Source organism: Corythoichthys intestinalis, chromosome 8, assembly GCF_030265065.1.
Source record: "Corythoichthys intestinalis isolate RoL2023-P3 chromosome 8, ASM3026506v1, whole genome shotgun sequence".
Taxonomy (NCBI): domain Eukaryota; kingdom Metazoa; phylum Chordata; class Actinopteri; order Syngnathiformes; family Syngnathidae; genus Corythoichthys; species Corythoichthys intestinalis.
Window position 1 is genome coordinate 9,583,978 of NC_080402.1, and position 20,551 is coordinate 9,604,528.

The 20,551-nt window shown below is 39.1% G+C and overlaps 2 protein-coding genes across 10 annotated transcripts in view; both read left to right on the plus strand.

Annotated features, from left to right (window-relative positions):
- Nucleotides 1–2,782, plus strand: part of LOC130919928 (dynein heavy chain domain-containing protein 1-like) — a 73,396-nt gene extending 70,614 nt beyond the window's left edge. For all 9 annotated transcript variants that reach the window (XM_057842591.1, XM_057842590.1, XM_057842588.1 and 6 more), the window contains 2 exons: nt 25–2,632; nt 2,707–2,782. The gene's annotated coding sequence lies outside the window, so the exon portion shown is untranslated. The remainder of the gene's footprint in view (nt 1–24; nt 2,633–2,706) is intronic.
- On the plus strand, nt 2,579–20,505 carry baiap2l2b (BAR/IMD domain containing adaptor protein 2 like 2b). Its single transcript, XM_057843394.1, has 15 exons — nt 2,579–2,632; nt 2,707–2,782; nt 2,880–2,966; nt 3,038–3,040; nt 6,466–6,527; nt 6,618–6,689; nt 6,757–6,846; nt 10,530–10,661; nt 10,881–10,985; nt 12,722–12,824; nt 16,501–16,708; nt 16,766–16,816; nt 16,880–17,174; nt 17,252–17,295; nt 20,430–20,505. The coding sequence occupies exons 1-15, from the start codon at nt 2,579–2,581 to the stop codon at nt 20,503–20,505; spliced, it is 1,458 nt and encodes a 485-aa protein (XP_057699377.1).
- Nucleotides 20,506–20,551: the final 46 nt, after the last annotated feature.

A 20,551-nucleotide genomic window follows, 5' to 3' on the forward strand; every position in this document is an offset into this window, starting at 1 on the left:
TTCCAACCATTGCTATTCCTCCAGAATCCGTCGTTCTACCTGGCTACGCCTTCGCCTCCTGTCCCAGCCTCAGTATCGCCTCAGCGACGTCATGCGGGCCTCGCTTTCCCAGGACCCTCTCCACAGCGTGGCCCCGCTGTTGACAGAGCCCCACCTCGCTGCCCTCGATCGACGTTTGAAAACTGTGCTTGATGCCGTAAGTCGTTGCGTGGAGGAGCACAGCCAGGAAGAGGTCATATACGATGACATTGGGCAGTCGAAGGACGTTTAAAATCCAGTGTCAACCTGATATATTGTAATGTTGTGATGCTGGAACTAATTAAAATCATTACTTAGGGTACAACTGCAGTTGTACTTTAAAAACAATGTATCATATTTATGTATAGGGAAAAACGGCTGATTTTCACACAAGTTTTTTAAACAGGGATTATGGCTCATTCCTCCACACAAATCTTCTCTAGATCTGTCAGGTTTCGGTGCTGTCATTGAGAAAATAAAAGTTCCAGCTTCATCCAGAGATTTTCTATTGGATTGAGGTCTGGAGACTGGCTAAGCCAGTCCAGAACCTTGATATGCTTTTTCTGCAGCCACTTCTTGGTCAGCTTGGCTGTGTACATCGGATCATTGTCATGTTGGAAGATCCAGCCACGACTCATCTTCAAGTCTCTCTGACTGAGGGAAGGAGTTTGTGGCTCAAAATTCGACGATAACATTTCACCATTCATCCTCTGCTTTATACAGTACAGTTGCCCTGTCCCCTTTGCTGAAAAGCACGAGGTTTCCACCCCCATACTTCACAGTGGGGATGGTGTTCTTGGGATTGAGCAATGCATGATTTTAAACCATTGCACCACAATGTTCTACTGACAGTAGCCTTTGAAACTATGCATCCAGCTCTCTTCAGGTCATTGAGCCGCTCCTGCCGTGTAGTTCTAGGCTGAGCCCTCACTTTTCGCATAATGAGTGACGCCCCACGAGGAGAGATTTTACATGGAGCCCCAGTCCGAGGTCGATTATCAGTCATGTTTAGCCCTTTCTATTTTCTAACATTTGCTGCAACTGTTGATTTATCCTCATCAAGCCGCTTTCCAATTGTCCCATAGTCTTTTCCAGCTTTGCAAAGCTCAACAATGTTTTCTCTGGTGTCTTTCGAAAGCTCTCAGGTCTTGCCCATAGTAGCAGTTGGGGCAATGACTGACTCACTGTGCACAAGTGACAATAATGAGCTCAAATGGTTGATGGGTGGGTGGTTCCTTTGATTGTCATAATTATTGCTGATTCTCAGGGGTACAAATACTTAAGAACCCCAGTAAATTATGAAGGAGATAGTACCTTTTCTCGTAGGCACCTTCTAACTGTTTGCATTACTCTAACACACTTAATATAATCAATCAGGGAATTGTATAGTTTCTCATATTTACTGTTTGACTGTTTGTATAACTCTAACACACCCAATATAAAATAAAGAGCACTTATACCATAGTTTAAGGAAAACAAGCAGAATATAGGGCATAAGAGATAAACAACGCTTTCTTATCACGGACGCCCAGCGTGTTCGTCATACAAATAACTGAGCAGAATTGACGCTGACAAGCCCTCGTCTGCTCCACCAAGTCTCGCAATCAGTTCTCCCGGACAGTCCACAACAAATGTCGGGGCGGTCTGTCCTAACACTAGGAACACAGGAGAATGCCCAATATCTAGCTGATAACACGACTGACAAGATTCCAAGAGCCCCTTTGATGCTAAGGTGGCAAAATCCACAACCCTCGTTGCCCGGACAACAATAACTCCTGAATCCTCCTGTCCAATCCACAAACAGACAATAATCCCAAACACATCCTTCTTCCTGCCCGCGGCCCGCCCCGCGAGAGCCTTCAATGTGATTTCTGGATTTTTTTGTAGATTATGTCTATGAGTGGAAATGCATCTATGATTTTATTTCAGACCTCTACCTATTTTAGAAGTGAGTGAACTTGCAAAATCACATGGGGTGCAAATAATTCTGCTCCTCACTGTATATAATTATGTATGACATTCCCCCCGTAATATAGCATCAAATATAGTTTCAAAAAGCTCTTCGATGCTCTACAAGCAAAATCCAGATGTTTTCATCACCAAATTTAACTCATCACCTGCCCTTAATAGTGATCTGTCATGCTTGGACATCTAACACCGTCATTGGCACCCAATGAGTTGATAAAAAGCTTGTCAGCCCGCTGGCTGTCCTCTGCCTCCTTTCCTTTCAGGCAGACTAATCAATAATTCACCTGGCAGCTCATATCGATGGCACCTGCTCCCTTTTCTCTCGCCTTCCACCGCTTGCTTGCTCTAATCCACAGGCTGAGCTGAATTTTCATTGCAAGAGGATTTTGCCAAGGGCAGCAAAAAGGATTACTAGAAAAAAAAAGGAAAATAACTTGAGTGTGTCAGGCAGGTGTTGTTAGTTTTCGGATGACTCACAAGGTGACTTTTAGGGCTTCCGGTCGCTGACACCCCAAAGAACTGCGCAAATTGAATGTGCCTTCTTAAAGCTCGTGCATATTTGAATTTCATATTCACTACCCCGTGGTGCACCATGTCAGGAGCCAGCAGTGACCAGCTGCACAGATCCACCTTATCTGTCTATTCTGTGAGTACCAACCTTGTATTCTGTTTCTAACACATTTTGCCTTCAATCTGAGAGGACAACTCGTGTCACTGCAGAACCTGATGGAACATTTCAACCCAGGCCTTCAAAAGCTTGTTGCCTTAGGGAACAATTATGTGAAAGCTTTCCAAGGTAACTCTAATTGTATGAGTGTCCATGAAAAAGTTCAAACATGGCTCCAGTCAAGTTCTATGAAGTACTAAGCGGAATATTTTCTGTGTTTTTACAGCATTAGCTGTTTGTAGTGAAGCTTACTTCAGTGCTGTCGCCAAGATGGGCGACCAGGCTATTCACACGCTATCTTCTCGCTCTCTTGGTGAGTCATGATAGTAGACGTAAGAACTCAGATTCGTATCATAAATCTCTATTAACTTTTTGTGTTAATAGTCGGTGAGAGCGGGCCTGCTTGTCACATGATGTGGTTGTCACTCTTGTTATAATTTGACCAGCAGAGTATTCAAATGATTAATAATTGTGCCCAGAAAAAACTAAATTGCTTTTTTTTTTTTAATTATTTTTTTTACGTGTTCAGTATTCTTTTTTATGGGCTTTTACAAAATAATTTTGATTCACATTTCTGAGCTAGCCAGTTGCTTGCTAGCTGTCAGTTTAGCTTGCTAGCTGTTAGATTAGCTCGAAGCTAAAAACATGTTTTTCTTGGTTGGTTGTCAACAGTTCAAAGGATTCAAAGGATTTTTACTGTCACATGTAGAGATGTCCCGATCGATCGGCATTCGTCATTTTCAAAGTATCGGAATCGGCAAAAAAATATCGGACATACCTTTTTTTAATATATATATTTTTTAATTAAATCGTTTTCTAATTGTATTTAACGTTACAGACATAATGTGTTACACTCTTCCAGAGTCTTTAGTTTAAGCTTAAGGTCGGGGTGAGAATTAATATTGTTTACATTTATCACGTTACAATATTTAACGCAATTAACGCATGCGCTGCACGACCCACTCACGCATTATCGCGTTCAACCTATAATGGTGCCGTTTTACCCATACAGTATCTAGAGCTAAAAGGCAGCGTAAAATGAGAAGAGTGAATTTTGGCAGCCTTTGGAGCCTTTTTTTAAATGTCTAAAGCCTTACACTCCCTCTCCCAACGATTAGAATAATCGTGGGAAGCAATGTGGGGAAGAAAGGTAGTAGTTGATCTTTTTCTTAACACCCTATGTTATTTCCCAACGCAGAGAAGATATATCAATTGGTACCACGACGCAGTCATGGTTGCACTTCCCATCATGCATTTGGGCAGAAGTTAAATGGCTACAGTATCATTTACTGAAAGCTCAACAAATACACTAGATGGCAATATTTAGTCACAATATACAAAGTTATATTTATCCTTTAAGAATTACAAGTCTTTCTATCCGTGGATCCCTCTCACAGAAAAAAATGTTAATAATGTAAATGCCATCTTGAGGATTTATTGTCATAATAAACAAATACAGTACTTATGTACTGTATGTTGAATGTATATATTCGTCCGAGTTTTATTCATTTTTTTCCTAAGTCATTGGCAAAATGTATATGATCGGGAAAAATTATCGGGAATGATTGGAATTGGATCGGGAGCAAAAAAAGCAATCGGATCGGGAAATATCGGGATCGGCAGATACTCAAACTAAAACGTTCGGGATCGGATCGGGAGCAAAAAAACATGATCGGAACAACCCTAGTCACATTGTCTCGCTGCCGGTGACAAAATCCGAACGGAGAAATAAAAAACGTAATAGACGAGAAATGTTCAGATTTTGAACGTACGGCGTAGATGATTAAAAATCAGTGCTCACTTGTACAAATTACGCCGAAACCGTACAACTTATCACGTATGCAGATAAGACAAAAAAATCGAAATTGTACATTAGGACTTACGGCGTGAACCTAGCCTTATATCCAAATCTGACAATACATACAGTAATATTCAACTGATCACTTTTTCACTCCTACTCGAACCCCAATTTGAATCACCGCCAACTTCTGCACAACCCGAGTAAACAAAAAACAAAAATCCTTGTCCAAATGCTAACAATTGTTAACCCGCTTTAGCCTGTCATCTGTAAGCGCATGAGTGCTTACAGTATTTTCCACTAGTGTCACTTTCACTATGACCACAGTGACCTGTCGTTGTATTCAAAACCACGTGGTTGATTCTGTTCATTAGTGTGCACATGCTTCTGCTACTTTAGATAACTTGAGAAGGTCAGCGCAGCGCAGCTTGACGAGTAGTCCTATTGAGTGACGTGTGCTAAATTATTGATGGGGGTAGCCTTTTTTCAGACGCGTCCATTCATTTTGTCCTGATCTACTCGTTTCCTCACCTGCAGAACATATGAGAACCCTATATATTTCAGACTATTAAGTCACACCAACCCCGCCCCCCCAAAAAAGCACAAAGTCAGAACCTAGAGTCTACATCATAAGCACAACTGTTAGCCCTTTACTGGCTAACTCAGAAGCTACAGGCAACAATAAGTCCGCAAATAATTAATCTTAATTAATGAGCCCTGACACAAAAAATTTGATTGACGCATACAAATCCTTCGAATTAAAGCTGCAGCTATCGATTATTTTAGTAGTCGATTAATCTATGAACTTGTTAGTCCGAATAATCGAGTTATCGGATAAGGAAAATAAAATAATAAAATACCTGAACTGAGTCCCAAACGGTATAATAAATAAATAAACGAGGATCTAAGTATAGCACAACAAAAGAGCAATTGGCTGACTTACATAGCAAAAGTCCGCTAGCTTAAAAATGGTGAAATTGTAACTTTAAAAAAAATTTTTTTTTTACAATGCTCTTAACAAGGGGTCCCCAAACTACGGCCCGCCTCCACATTTGGTCCGGCCCCCTGAACAATACCAGAGAGCATTTTGAATTTTTTTTTTTTTTTTCTCAATAGTGTTATTTATTTCCTGGCCTTTTTCTGTGAAGAACTCAGAGAGGGTTATTTAGTTATTATCTATTTAATTAATAGTGTTATTATTATTATATTATATTATTATTTGTATTTTATTTACTTTTGTTCCGTGAAGAATCCAGAAAGAGTTATTTGATTGTGGCTTTCTGAAAAATGATAATTTTTTACATTTAGGCACTCCTGCAATCGTCACACTTTTTCTGTCAAAAACCGACCCCGGCCCCTCATCAGAGAAGGGAAAAGTTATGTGGCCCTCACAGGAAAAAGTATGGGGACCCCTGCTCTTAACAAATGGTTCAAACACATATTCCGTCAAAAAAACGGCTAAATATACCTATAAGCAAAATTACGAGTGCATTAAAAAAACATTAGCTCAAACAAAACCTTAGCTTACTATATGTTGGTCTTAACAGGGAGCAGCTGCATTCAGCCATGTGAGATTAGTTGTCATATTCACTTTCGTCACTAGAGGGCAGTGTATCCACCCAAATCAATAAAACTAAATGCAAACACTTTCAAAACAAACCATTACAACGTCACTTTTATTAAACGAATACACATAGCAGCAAAATTTAATTCAAATCTTTTTTCTAACCGAATTACTCGAGTTAATCGATTAATCGTTGCAGCACTACTTAGAATATCACTACTAAATTTCATTTCAATTCCTCCACGATTAGCAATTTTAGTTATTGTCCTCTCCAAGAAGAACAAACAAACAACAAGGCGAGTGAGACCTTGAGCCCTCCCTAATCTGGACGGGCTAAAAACTTGACGTGAGACATTACTTTATGTTGACTTTGGCCTAAAATAAGGACCTCTGTGATGAAAAATAGTTAATTTTGATGCCTTAACAATAACTGCTGTGGTCCTGTTTCAGGGGATGTCCTGATCCAGATATCTGAGACACAACGTAGACTCACTGCTGAAATGGAAGGAGTGGTCAGTACACATAATACATCTTCATGTTCCTAAATCCACAATGATGGGAGCAATAAATTATTCCTGCAATTATCATTCTCTCTGGTGCAGTTCCGATGGTTCCAGGTTGAGGTGTTGCAAGCCATGGAGAAGAACGTCAAGTTGGATGAGGAGTACATCGACGTGAGGCTTGTAGATATTCTCCTGTTAAAAAATATGTCTTGGCGTGACTGAATTTGTGTTGCTGCAGGGTAGCCGGCGAGTGTACGAAATGGAGGTGAGGAACCAGGCAGAAGCTTTGGAAAAGCAGCTAAGACGGGGAGCCTTCAGAGATTCTCTGGTAACTCTTAATTGTGTAGGAGGTGTCACGAAGGTCAAAGATAAGCGTCAGTGTCACGGACGGCTACAAATATAGCCAGAAATCTTGGTGTAATTATTGACTCAGACTTGAACTTTGACAGCTATCTAAAGTTTATAACTAAATTTGCCTATTACCACCTTATAAAAATCATAGCCAGAATGATGGGGCTTGAGTCCAAACAAACATAGAAAAACTTGTAGTAGTAGTAGATTGCATGAAGGTCGACAGATATATCAGCCTGCCAATATATTGGGCCGATTTTTTAAGTTTTTTAAACATCGGTCGATATACAGTATAGCTGATGTAATAGAATAACTGTCATGTTCACTGATTGGGGGATGATCTTTCTTATGAAAGTCAACCGATATATCGGCTGGATGATAGATCGCGCCGATATGCAGTATGGACTTTTTCCAAATTAGGACATCAGACGATATACTAGTATACTAGTAGCTGATATGAAAGGATTACTTATTTTCACTGTTTAGTTGAAGATCTTAATGTTAATTGTGATTTTGCACCACCTAGTGGTCAGAGTTACAAATGGAAGTAGCAGTAGAAAAATTCAGTTTGTAATTATACAGGTAGTCCCCGGGTTACGACAGACCCGACTTACGCGATTTCGACTTTATGACCGAGCGTCTCGTCGTTTTTTGTTTTTTTTTAAAAAAAATAAATGTTGATTTTCGTTTTGTAATGCATGCCTTTATTTTGGCGCAAGAAGCATCGAACAGGAAACAAGCGCATTTACAGACGCGCCCGCCCACCGCGCACACACAGAGCAGCCGAGTGACTGAGGTGACAGCCTGCGTGCACATTTGTTGCTTGTGAAGTGTCCAGATGTGACGGCTGTATATAACCCCCTTTTGAAGTGTTTTTGATGATGTGCGGACACTAACTGATAAGTGCTAATCGTTTGTTACTGCTGCATCAGCAGCTACTTGTAAACGCAAATTTGAATTGCTGTTATTAAAGATGAGACTGATTTAATTTCATTGTATTTTAGTTTCATTCTGCAAGTGTTGATGTCATGAGCAGCTGAATAAAAGTCAGCAAACCACACTGACATCTGACATCGTCATTTCGGAGCTTAGCTCAATGTCTAGCTAGGATTTAGCTCCAACGTCTTGGCGAAGACAGTACAATGACGTATAATACATGTTTTTGAATATTTTTTTTATTTTTTATTTTGAAGGTGTTTTGAGGTATTTAAAGGGTTAATTATGATTTACGCGGAAGCCCGGGTTACATTGCCAGCGAAGGAACGGAACTCGTTTGTAAACCGGGGACTACCTGTTATAGTATATATAGGAGTGTTTCGATTGCCTTTCATAATCAGTGCGTTTAAACAAAAGTATATCTGCTTACATATTCGGCTAAAAACATGGGTATTTGTCTATTTTATTTATTTTTTTGTCAATTACCATATTTTTTTTTCTTTTTCCGAAAGAATGCACAATGAAGAGGAAAAAAATCATATATAAGTTGCACTGGAGTATAAGTTGTATTTTTGGGGATCAGTTTTTTAATTGATCAAAAACCAAGAACAAACATTATACTTTAAAGTAATAATAGTAAAATGGAGGACAACTGGCTAAATAGGCCTCGGGTAACTTAATATATGAACAGTTTTTCGGATAACTGTAGCTTAATAAACACAACATAACAGGTTTAGCGGGAAAAATAACAAATGCGAGTTGCACTTGAGTATAAATCGCAGGCCCAGTCAGACTTTTAGTCCGGAAAATACGGTAATCAACATCAGCCTCTGTCAAAAACCCCTATCAGTTGACCTCTTGATTGGATCTTGTAATGGTATATTTACAAGTATCAACAAAAAATCAATCAGGAAAGTGCAGCCGGCCTGCAAAATGCCATATACAAAACAAAACAAAAAAAAAAAGCCACATACCAAAAAGAAAAAAAGCCACATACCAAAATCCATTTTGCCACATACCAAAAAATGCAACATACCAAGATCCATTTTGCCACATTCCCCCCAGAAAAAATGCCACATGGCAAAATCAATGCATAGGGCAAAATCCATTTTGCCACATGGCACAAAAAATACCACATCGTACAATCCATTTTACCACATGGCACAAAAAATGCCAAAAGGCAAAATACATTTTGCCACGAGGCAAAAAAATGCCACATGCCAAAAAAATGCCACATGGCAAAATCCATTTTGCCGCGTGGCAAAAATGCCACACGGCAAAAAAAAGCCCCTTGTCCATTTTGCCACACATGGCAAAAAAATGGCAAATGGCAAAATCAATTTTGCCGCATTCCAAAAAAATGCAACATACCAAAATCCAATTAGGCACATTAAAATAAAATGCCACATAGCAAAAAAAAAATTTTTTAATTGCCACATAGCAAAAAAAATTCCACATGGCATAATCAATTTTGCCACATGGCAAAAAATGCCACATGCCAAAAAAAAAGCCACATGGCAAAATCAATTTTGCCACATGGCAAAAAACGCCACATGGCAAAAAATACCCCTTGGCAAAGTCCATTTTGCCACATGGCAAAAAAAGTGCCACATGGCAAAAAAAAAAAAGCCCCTTGGCAAAGTCCATTTTGCCACATGGCACAAATGGCAAAAAAAAAGCCAAATGGCAAAATCAATTTTGCCGCATACCAAAAAAATGCAACATACCAAAATCCAATTAGGCACATTCAAAAAAAAAAAAATGCCACATAGCAAAAACATTTTTAAAAATTGCCACATAGCAAAAAAAAGCCACATGGCACAATCTATTTTGCCACATGGCAAAAAAATTCCAATGGCAAAATCCATTTTGCCACATGGCAAAAAATGCCACATGGCAAAATCAATTTTGCCACATGGCAAAAAAAAAAAACGCCACAAGGCAAAAAATACCCCTTGGCAAAGTCCATTTTGCCACATGGCAAAATCAATTTTGCCACATGGCAAAAAAGTGCCACATGGCAAAAAAAAATGCCCCTTGGCAAAGTCCATTTTGCCACATGGCACAAATGGCAAAAAAATGCCACATGGCAAAATCAATTTTGCCGCATACCAAAAAAATGCAACATACCAAAATCCAATTAGGCACATTCAAAAAAAAAATGCCACAAACCAAAATTTTTTTTTAAAATTGCCACATAGCAAAAAAAAATCCACATGGCATAATCAATTTTGCCACATGGCAAAAAAATTCCAATGGCAAAATCCATTTTGCCACATGGCAAAAAATGTCACATGCCAAAAAAATGCCACATGGCAAAATCAATTTTGCCACATGGCAAAAAAACGCCACATGGCAAAAAATACTCCTTGGCCAGGTCCATTTTGCCACAGGGCAAAATCAGTTTTGCCACATGGCAAAAAAAAATGCCCCTTGGCAAAGTCCATTTTGCCACATGGCACACATGGCAAAAAATGCCAAATGGCAAAATCCATTTTGCCACATACCCCCAAAAATGCCAAATGGCAAAATCCATTTTGCCACTTGGCAAAAAATGCCACATGCCCAAAAAAATGCCACATGGCAAAATCAATTTTGCCACATACCAAATACCACTATTTTGTTCTCGGCCCTGCTGCAATCCAGAATATTGCTGCCAGAGTCCTGCAAAAACAAAAAAACTGATCTACATCACAGACAAACTTGGTGCGCATATGTTCCTAGGAGAGTAGCGACTACATGCAGTACTTGAAACAAAGCCAGCAGGAGATCCTAAAGGAAGAGGAGAGACGATATCGTTTCCTGGCGGAGAAACACTGCGGCCTGACCCAGTCGCTTCTCTTCCTGGTTAACAAGGTACAAGCACATGCTGCAACTTTTAAATGAGAAGAAGTTGTAATGTTCTTACGCGTGATGCAGAGCTAATCTAATGCGCCCTGAGAAACTATTTGTCAAAGTCGCAAACAAGCGAGGCCACAGCATGAATAAGCAAACAGCTGCGGGGCTTTTTCTGCTTATTGCTGTTTGATCAAGCCAGAATTTAATGAGGTGATCACCTTTCTCATCTGTATTCAGACGGGCATGTCTCTCCAGCAAAAGGCAGAGGGATGGAAGGAGAAAGTCAATGAGACCAGAAGTTCTGGATCTCGAACTCCCACGAATTTAGACCAAGAAGCACAGGTACAAGTATTTTAGCTCTTTCATTGACATTGACGGTAAAAAATGCCAATCATTTGACTCTTTTCATTCTTCTGGTGTAATTTGAAATGAATTTATCACTAATAAACGTTCATCCATTTGAAGTGGGAGGGTGGCAGCAAATTCGCACTGTTGGTTGTGAGCCACAACTCTTTTTTTTTTTACTTAAAGCTCAAACAACTGCTAGCAAGCCACTGTCTAGCTAAAGAATGCGAATTAAAAGGTTAGCTTTGTCCTCATTTGTTTTAATGGTAACATTTTCATAACTACAAACTTATTGTTTAACAGTCCATCACCAGAGGTGGGTGAAGTAGCCAAAAATTTTACTCAATTAAGAGTAGCGTTACTTCAAAATAACTGATGGAAAAGGAAAAGTACTCATCTGAATAATGTACTCAAGTACAATTAAAAAGTATAATAATGATACTGTACAATAATCAATTACATAACCACATTAAGCCAAAGAATTACAAAATAAAAAAAATAAAAAAAAAGATTGAATTCTGCCGAGAGAAAAAAATGACAGTAATGGAGTATTATTCGTCGTGTTTTTTTCTTCACAAATCTACTCAAGTAAAAGTAAAAAGTATGGCTTAGTAAAACTACTCTAAGAAGTACATTTTCCTCAAAACGTTACTCAAGTAAATGTAACGGGGTAAATGTAACGCGTTACTACCCACTTCTGTCTATCATCAAAATATTGAAGAAATTTTTGTGAAATTGATCTGTAAAAAAGTAATTGCTTTATAGTAATATGACTCTATGGTGGCACCTAGAGATACAAAAGCGGTACACGAAAAATTCATTTTACGAAAAGTATTTTGCTTCACATTACGAAAAATTGTTCTTCATACGAAAGATAATACGTACTGTAATAGATGATTCCTGCTCGCAGCAATGCAATAATACTACTGTGTTGTCTATCTTATTATTTTAATAAGCAGGTGAGCTTATTATTGAGCTATAAAATCATGCTTGAATGTTTAATCGACTGTTTTGTTTTCACTCTGCCAGTATATAAAGTTCTGTGGCCCTATGAGTAATCCCATTTTATGATGGGTAATGGAGTTCTAACGCCTAACACCATAACTGCGTTTGACTATAAATGTACACAAACGAAATATACACACACCACAATTTGCTACACATTGTTCATGTATATGAAACAAAAGAATTGAATTAACATGTGATGCTTTATCACAGCGCAAACAGTGAGATGATATAGCAAACAATGGCGGCTGAAGTTAGCTCGTGTTTCAGCGCTCCGTTTTTGCGATGGATAGTCATGTGATAACACTTGTAGAATGAGCCCAAAAAACCAGCCTCATTTAAGCGCCACAAGAGCGCGACAAAGCCTTACAAATAAAGACTGGACATGACATAGGACATGACGACAAATTTAATGTGGGGTTTTTAGTAGAACTTGGAACGAATTAAGCGATTTACATGTAAAATTCATTATACGAAAACAATCATGTTACGAAAGGGAAACCAATTAATTTCGTATTTTGAGGTATCACTGTACTTGAAAGATTTTTTTTTCATTGGCACAACTGTGATAATTTCAATACTAACATTGCCCAATACTGCCCTCTCATGGTCGAGTTACACCAAGTTTGACAACCTACCAATGCGATCGATGACCAACTCCGTTATCTCCAACTGCTAATTGACACCTAGTTAAGTGTTTCCGTGTCATATTTGTCATGTCCCTGCAGCTGCGAGGCTCCGTCAGCTCCCTACTGCAGACGGTAGCCAGAGACGATGACATGTCGTGGGCCAGACGGGAGCAACAGGCGCTGGGCAAGGTGCCCTCGCGAGGTGGGTGACCGGTTTTTATTGCAGAAAATGACACAAATGATTGAATTGTGTTTTGTCGTATTGGAATATAGTAACTGTGTTGCTTCAGTGACCCAGTGTTAGTGATCTCAACATCTCTTGGATGGATGATTCAGTGCCAGAATATATTTGCAAGTTATCTTTAGCAACTGATTTTTGTTGTTGTTTTGAGTTGTATTTAGATATAATTTGCATCTATATTACATGTGCATCACATTTCATTTGAATTATTGCTTACTGTTGTCAGTTAATTCCTCTCAAATTCTTGGAAATCATAGTGTGAGCGCACGCTTTTTCCTGTCTTACCTAGTGGAGAAAAAGAATATGGTACACCCGGTGGTGGCTCTTTTGTACAATTACCGTCTTTAGTGGGGCAAATTGAAACTCCGCTTACCATTTTGGCAGTGCTCTCTGGCATTTCATGGTCCACATCTTCAATCCTTGGTTCTTGCTCAGTAGTTGTTGTCGCAGTTGAAAGCTTACAGTGGGGAGAACAAGTATTTGATACACTGCCGATTTTGCTGGTTTTCCCACTTGCAAAGCATGTAGAGGTCTGTAATTTGTATCATAAGTTCTCTTCAACTGTGAGGGACGGAATCTAATACAAAAAAAACAGAAAATCACGTTGTATGATTTTTAAATAATAAATTTGCATTTAATTGCATGAGATAAGTATTTGATACATCACAAAAATCCAACTTAATATTTGGTACAGAAACCTTTGTTTGCTCTTACAGATACCAAATGTTTCCTGTAGTCCTTGACAAGGTTTGCACACACTGCAGCAGGAATTTTGGCCGACTCCTCCATGCAGATCTTCTCCAGAGCCTTCAGGTTTCGGGGCTACTGCCGGGTAACACGGACTTTCAGCTCCCTCCATAGATTTTCTATCGGTTTCAGACCACTCCAGGACCTTAAGATGCTTCTTACGGAGCCACTCTTTAGTTGCCTTGGCTGTGTGCTTTGGGTCGTTGTCATGCTGGTAAACCCAGCCACGACCCATCTTCAGGGCTCTCACTGAAGGAAGGAGGTTGTCAGCCAAGATCTGGCGATACATAGCCCCATCCATCCTCCCCTCAATACGGTGCAGTCGTCCTGTACCCTTGGCAGAGAAGCAGCCCCCAAAAATGATGTTTCCTCCTCCATGTTTCACGGTTGGGATGGTGTTCTTGGGGTTGTACTCATCCTTCTTTTTCCTCCAAACACGAGCCGAGTTTAGACCAAAAAGTTCAATTTTGGTCTCATCCAACCACATGACCTTCTCCCATTGCTCCTCTGGATCATCCAGATGGTCAGTGGCAAACTTCAGACATGTCTGGACATGCACTGGCTTCAGCAGCGGGACCTTGCGTGCGCTGTAGGATTTTAATCCATGACGGCATAATGTGTTTCCGATGGTTTTCTTCGAGACTGTGGTTCCAGCTCTCTTTAGGTCATTGACCAGGTCCTGCCGTGTAGTTCTGGGCTGATCCCTCACCTTCCTCATGATCAGTGATGCCCCACGAGGTGAGATCATGCATGGAGCCCCAGAACGAGGCAGATTGACCGTCAACTTGAACTTCTTCCATTTTCTAATAATCGCTCCAACAGTTGTTACCTTCTCACCAAGCTGCTTGCTTATTTTCCTGTAGCCCATGCCAGCCTTGTGCAGGTCTATTATTTTATCCCTAATGTCCTTACACAGCTCTTTGGTCTTGGCCATTGTGGAGAGGTTGGAGTTTGTTTGTTGGGCATGTGAACAGGTGTCTTCTATACAGGTAACAAGTTCAAACAGGTGTAGTTACTTCCGTTAATGAGTGGAGAACAGGAGTGGTTCTTAAAAAAGAACTAAGAGCCGAAATATTTACTAGTTGGTAATGTATGAAATACTTATTTCATGCAGTTAAATACAAATTTATTATGTAAAAATTATACAATGTGATTTTCTGGATTTTTGTATTAGATTCTGTCCCTCACAGTTAAAGAGAACTTATGATACAAATTACAGACCTCTACATCGCTTGCAAGTGGAAAAACGAGCAAAATCGACAGTGTATCAAATACTTGTTCTCCCCACTGTAGGTTAAAAAAAAAAAAAGTATATCCATCTTGCGTCTTCTGTTCTCAGGTGGTTTTGACTAAGCAAGGCAAATGACTGTCTAACGTGCTAGTCACATGATCTGTTCGAAAAAATAATTTTGAAGCATTGTAAAAATATATATATATTTGTTCATTTCATTCATTTTTTTGTGTGTTTTATTGTTTTAAAAATTTATTAGATAACATTTTACCGGCAAAGTCTTAATTTTAAATTCATATATATGAAAGTCAATTACATGCAATGATACTTTTTGGCCACCGGGGGGAGGGGCTGTGCCCCTTAATCTCCGCGTATGTTAAAAATGTAACCACATCTCAGTTTGATTCCTCTAAAATATATTTTTTTCCTTATTGGTTGCCTTTTTATCTCATAAATTATAAATGTTTTCATGTTTATTGTTCTATATATGTTTGTTATATTGTTAATTAAGTTTTTTTGTTTTTTTTGGGTGGCGGGGGGATATTTCATGTAGTACATTAACTTTGCTCTTGGATTTTTTTCATAATATTTTGACTACATTCTTGCCAAATTTACCTCATTATTTCACAATATAATATATAATAATATTATATATATATATAATATATAATATACAATATAATATATTTTTTATTGTGATAATCTTTTCTAACATGGTGTCTTTATTCATTCATTGGTCATCACTGATTCATTCTTAATTAATTTTTGATTTTTAATGCAATATTTTCTCTATTTTTCTGTAGCATGATTTATTTTTTTTAACTGATTGAATATTAGAAAATGTCACTGTTAGTGTAAAGAAAAATCGTTTTTGTGCCACGTAAACGCCTCCTCTGTCAACAGTTAACTTTTCCGTTCCAAAAGCACCTTATTTAATGTGACCTGGTAGCAAGCAGGATGTCAGGTGGTGACCATGTTATTAACAAACTTTTTCAACAAATATATTTAATCCCCAAAGTTAATCATGCTATTGTTTCATGCGTTTTATTTATTTGTTTATTTTTAACAAAAATATACCATTTTTTCTTCTCCCCAACATCAGGGGTTGCTGCAGCAACCTCAGCATCCCACTTCCCGCGCCACTGCATATGAGCTGTTATTTTGGTACATATTGTTACTGTTGGGCTATTTTTAAGAGCCAGCTATACACCCACCTTGTTAAAAAGATTGCTTTGCAATAATTTTGCATTGAAAAAAAAAATAGTGATTCGAAAATTAGATCAGATTTTGATTCAGCACGTTTGCATAAATGCAACAGATTTCTAATACAAGACCTTGTTTTTGATTAATCTTAGCTGCTTTTAGTCATGTCCTCAATGTGGTATTTCGAAAAACTAAGTATTTTTTTGAGTTTATTGGGTTTTTTGAGGGGGGAAATATTAGCCCCACCACACCAGATGGTGTCTATTTATAGTTATTCCACTACTGTAATTTGATTGTTGCGGACACAGTAAGTGTTTTGCTGCCTCCTGCTGGTCAAAGGCATCAGCAAACCTGGTGTTGGGCCTTCACGTTATTTGTTATCAGTTTGAGCTGGCTCACTTGCAATTGTCATGGGATCAAGATTAATAATCTCTCTGTCCTCTCCCCAAAACTCAGCCCCATCACCTCTGCCCAGCCGCTCTCGCTCCAGCTCGGTGGGAGAATCGCTTGGTCTGAGCGGAGGCCGTCCCATGAAGGCCTTGGTTTCTCATCCTGCTTCCTCCAACCCGAAGCTGCTGCCATTTAACAGGGGGGAGACGGTCATCGTGTTGGTGCAGGAACCACGAAACGGCTGGTTGTACGGTCGCACCGACAGTGGGTTAAGGTACGTTTCCTATTCGGAAAATGATGATTTTGCATTAATTCGTTCAATATCCTCCAGGCAGGGCTGGTTCCCCGCTGCTTATGTGGGCCCAACTGAAGACTTTGACAGGTCAATTGACATCACTTTTATCATTTTACGATATAGAAATCTAACATTTTTTTGACTTCTCAGTGGCGATTCTGTCCGAAGTAGCAGTATGAACAACCTGCTAGACCCTGGCGGGACTCAAAACGACCAATCGGAGAGCAGGAACTACGGCGACGTCCCTCCACCGGCCACGCCTAACCGCAGAGCGTCTGTAGACTTCCGGCCCAGCTCTCCGCTCCCTGAGAAGAAGGCGGAACTCCTTCAGACAAAGACCCTACCTGAGGTACCGCCTCCTCCTCCGCCACCTCCTCCTAAAAGCCTGAATCTCCAACGCGGCTCAGTGGATATGCGACCAGTTTCACCCGTTCCTGACACGCAGGTACTCTAGGATGGTGAAATCATCAATGCTGAATATCATTTTTTCAATTAAAAAGTGATTGAATCTTTTTTTTCTAGACTTTATCACCCAACGGGCCACCAGAGAACCGCCTTTTTCCAAGGTAACGTTTGACATTGCATCAGTTCAGGGGTCTCAACATGTGTGCGGTACTCATTGAACTCATTAGCTGCCATTGACGGCACTAGATGTCCAATCCAGTTTGACTGGAAGCGACCATTCAACATGGATTGGACGTCTTGTGCCATCAATGGCAGTGAAACAACAGCATTCATAAACAGTTTTCCCAGTTTAAATGAATTGGACATTTATCATTGTCAATAGCAGACTATGAGTTAAAGCAACACTAGGTAACTTTTCAACCTTTACAAAATATTTTCATAACATGTCAACTGATAACTAGTTGAATGGCACCTCTCTTATATCTTGAGGGGGTCTGTATCGCTTTCACCGGCACTAATTAACTTTAAGGGGGTGAAAGGAACCCTGCACACAAAAAAACTACAAATGTGCTGACTGCTTTATGGCATACAGTGTATCACAAAAGTGAGTACACCCCTTGCATTTCTGCAGATATTTAAGTAAATCTTTTCATGGGACAACACTGACAAAAGGACACTTTGAAACAATTAAAAGTAGTATGGTTGCAACTTATATAATAGAGTTAATTTATTTTCCCCTCAAAATAACTCAAAATATAGCCATTAATATCCAAACCGCTGGCAACAAAGTGAGTACACTGCATAGAAACTACGTACATCCCTAAATGTCCAAATTGAGTACTGCTTGTCATTTTCCCTCCAAAATGTCATGTGACTCGATACAGGAGTGCTGTCACTGTAGAGACTGAAGAGGTGGGGGGGTCAGCCTGTTAGTGCTCAGACCATACTCCGCACTCTACATCAAATTGGTGTGCATGGCTGTCACCCCAGGAGGAAGCCTCGTCTGAAGTCGGTAGACAAGAAAGCCCGCCCGTCTCATCAGACCATAGGACATGGTTCAGTAATCCATGTGCTTTGTTGACATGTCTTTAGCAGACTGTTTGCGGGCTTTCTTGTGTACCGTCTTCAAATTTGAGACGAAAACCGCATTTGTTCATAGATAAACCGCACTGGATTATAAGCCGCAGCTGTCATCACTGTATTATGAGATAGTTACACCAAAAGATATCATCCGGTAACTCTTCATTTGAAAGCGTCATCATATGACCAAATGAACCACCATGAACCTTTGAAGCGTCATTGCTTCAAGAAGCTTTATTTGGCCATCACTGCTCCCTTGGGAGAGACAATCAACCTCTGCTGCCACCTGCTGTCCACACTGTTGTCATCAAACATGCCTCCTAGCATGCATTGCAGCGCTACAGATGTAAATAGCAATCAAAATTCATGTTGTGGGCTAATTATTTCTTCAGTTACTGTTCCAGTTGTTTCATTAATTGCTAGTTATGGTATTTGGTAACACTTTATTTGACAGTGGCACCATAAGACAATCATAATTATGACATACCACTGTCATAAGCAATCGTGAATACCTATAACGGATGGAATTTAGTGTTATCTGGCAAATTAGCTCACTTTTGAATGGATGTTTAAGATCCGAACTGGACATAAACGGAGTTAGTGACATAATTTGCCGCATGACACCTAATGACATCTGTCATAAGCAGTCAGTAATGCCTATGATAGTGTCATGTCACAATTATGACGGTCTTATGATGCCGCTGTCATATAAAGTGTTACCTATTAACCAAAAAAAATCAACAAATAAGCCGCATTGGACTATAAGCCGCAGGATTCAAAGTGAAGGAAAAAAGTAGCGGCTAATAGTCCGAAATTTACAGTACCAAAAATGGTCACTTGAATTTCTGAATTTATTTATTTTTTTCTTTTTAATATTTTTTCTATTGATTTTATAACAATTTTTTAAAACTTAAATTATCAATATTTTTTATTCATTCTCAAATTATTATTATCATTATTTTTTAAAAATATTAATATATTTCATTATTTGTATATGGCGGAAACACTCAGGTAACTTGAAGGTCCGCTCTGAGAGCCCCAATTTGGCCAAATTTCAAAATTGTCCGACATGCATGTGTGATACATCATTGAAAAGCTTAAAATCTTAATTTTCTTGGGGAAGAAAAATTTTGAACAGGAAGGCATTAAAAAAAAAAAAAAAAAAAAAAAAAAAGTTAAACAGCAAAACCCTAATCGGAGGCAAGAACACACGAGAGCAGAATTAAAGACGCCACGATTTTAACGAGATATTATCGCGTATTTACCTTGTTTCGATCCAAAAACTCCATGTAGCATGTAGCACTGAGTGCCAAGACACAGCTGTGAATGGCCACAGCTGGATTTTTGGGGGGATTTTATGGGTGAAACAGGGTAATATAACATGGGTTGCGATGCAGAAATCGCAGACATCAAGGAGTGGTCGAGATTTTCTTTTTTATATAGTTATCCTTTTAAACGTTTTTTTTTTTTTTTTTTTCCTTTGGATCGATTATTTATCATCTAACATATCGGGGAGAATGTGACAGTAACAAAAAAAATACAATTAAGTGATAGTGCTGAAGTAGATATCCGAGACTTTTTTACAGGCGCCAAATTTTTCATTGTGACGTAATTCGTTTAAAAGTTTAAAATACGCGAGTGAATAATTTTTTAAAGTCGTTTTTTTTTTTTTTTCCTAAGCTAAAATTTAGACATCAATTAATGATTCTAAGCTAAAAATGACAGACATTTTGAATAATAAATATAATTACTTACCTTCGTTTTATGGCTAGGTTTAAACAAAAGCGGTTGCGCAACGTCTGTAAACGGGGGTTTTCAGCGTAAAACGGACAAATTAAAAATAGTTTGGAGGCTTAGTGCGCCATGAATCTGCTATGGCAGCATATAAACATATTGTTCTATCAAGCACAAGAGTTATTTTGGCTTAAAATACAGCACTTTATTTTAAAGAGGGGTGCAAGAGCAGAAACTGCTTTTTCAGCCTTGTCTGTGTTTTCCGCCATATATTAGTGTTATTTCCCTTAGTGGGTCACACAACTAATACAATATAATAACAAATAGGGGGCAGCAAAATATACTTACTCAGGCCTCAATTGGCCCCGGGGCCGCAGGTTTTGGACCGACGCATATGTCCAAAACACTTTTTTTTGGTTTAAAATTTGATCCCAAATGTTGCTCGTATTTTGTGACATTTTCCACCATCCTCTCATTTCAGAGGCACAAACCCATTCGCCACCGTGAAGCTCCGCCCCACCAAGACAGATGACAGATCCGCCCCGCGCATTCTATGATTGGCTAGGCAAGACCTGGGGTTTGTTTGCAGGCAGCAACGAAAAA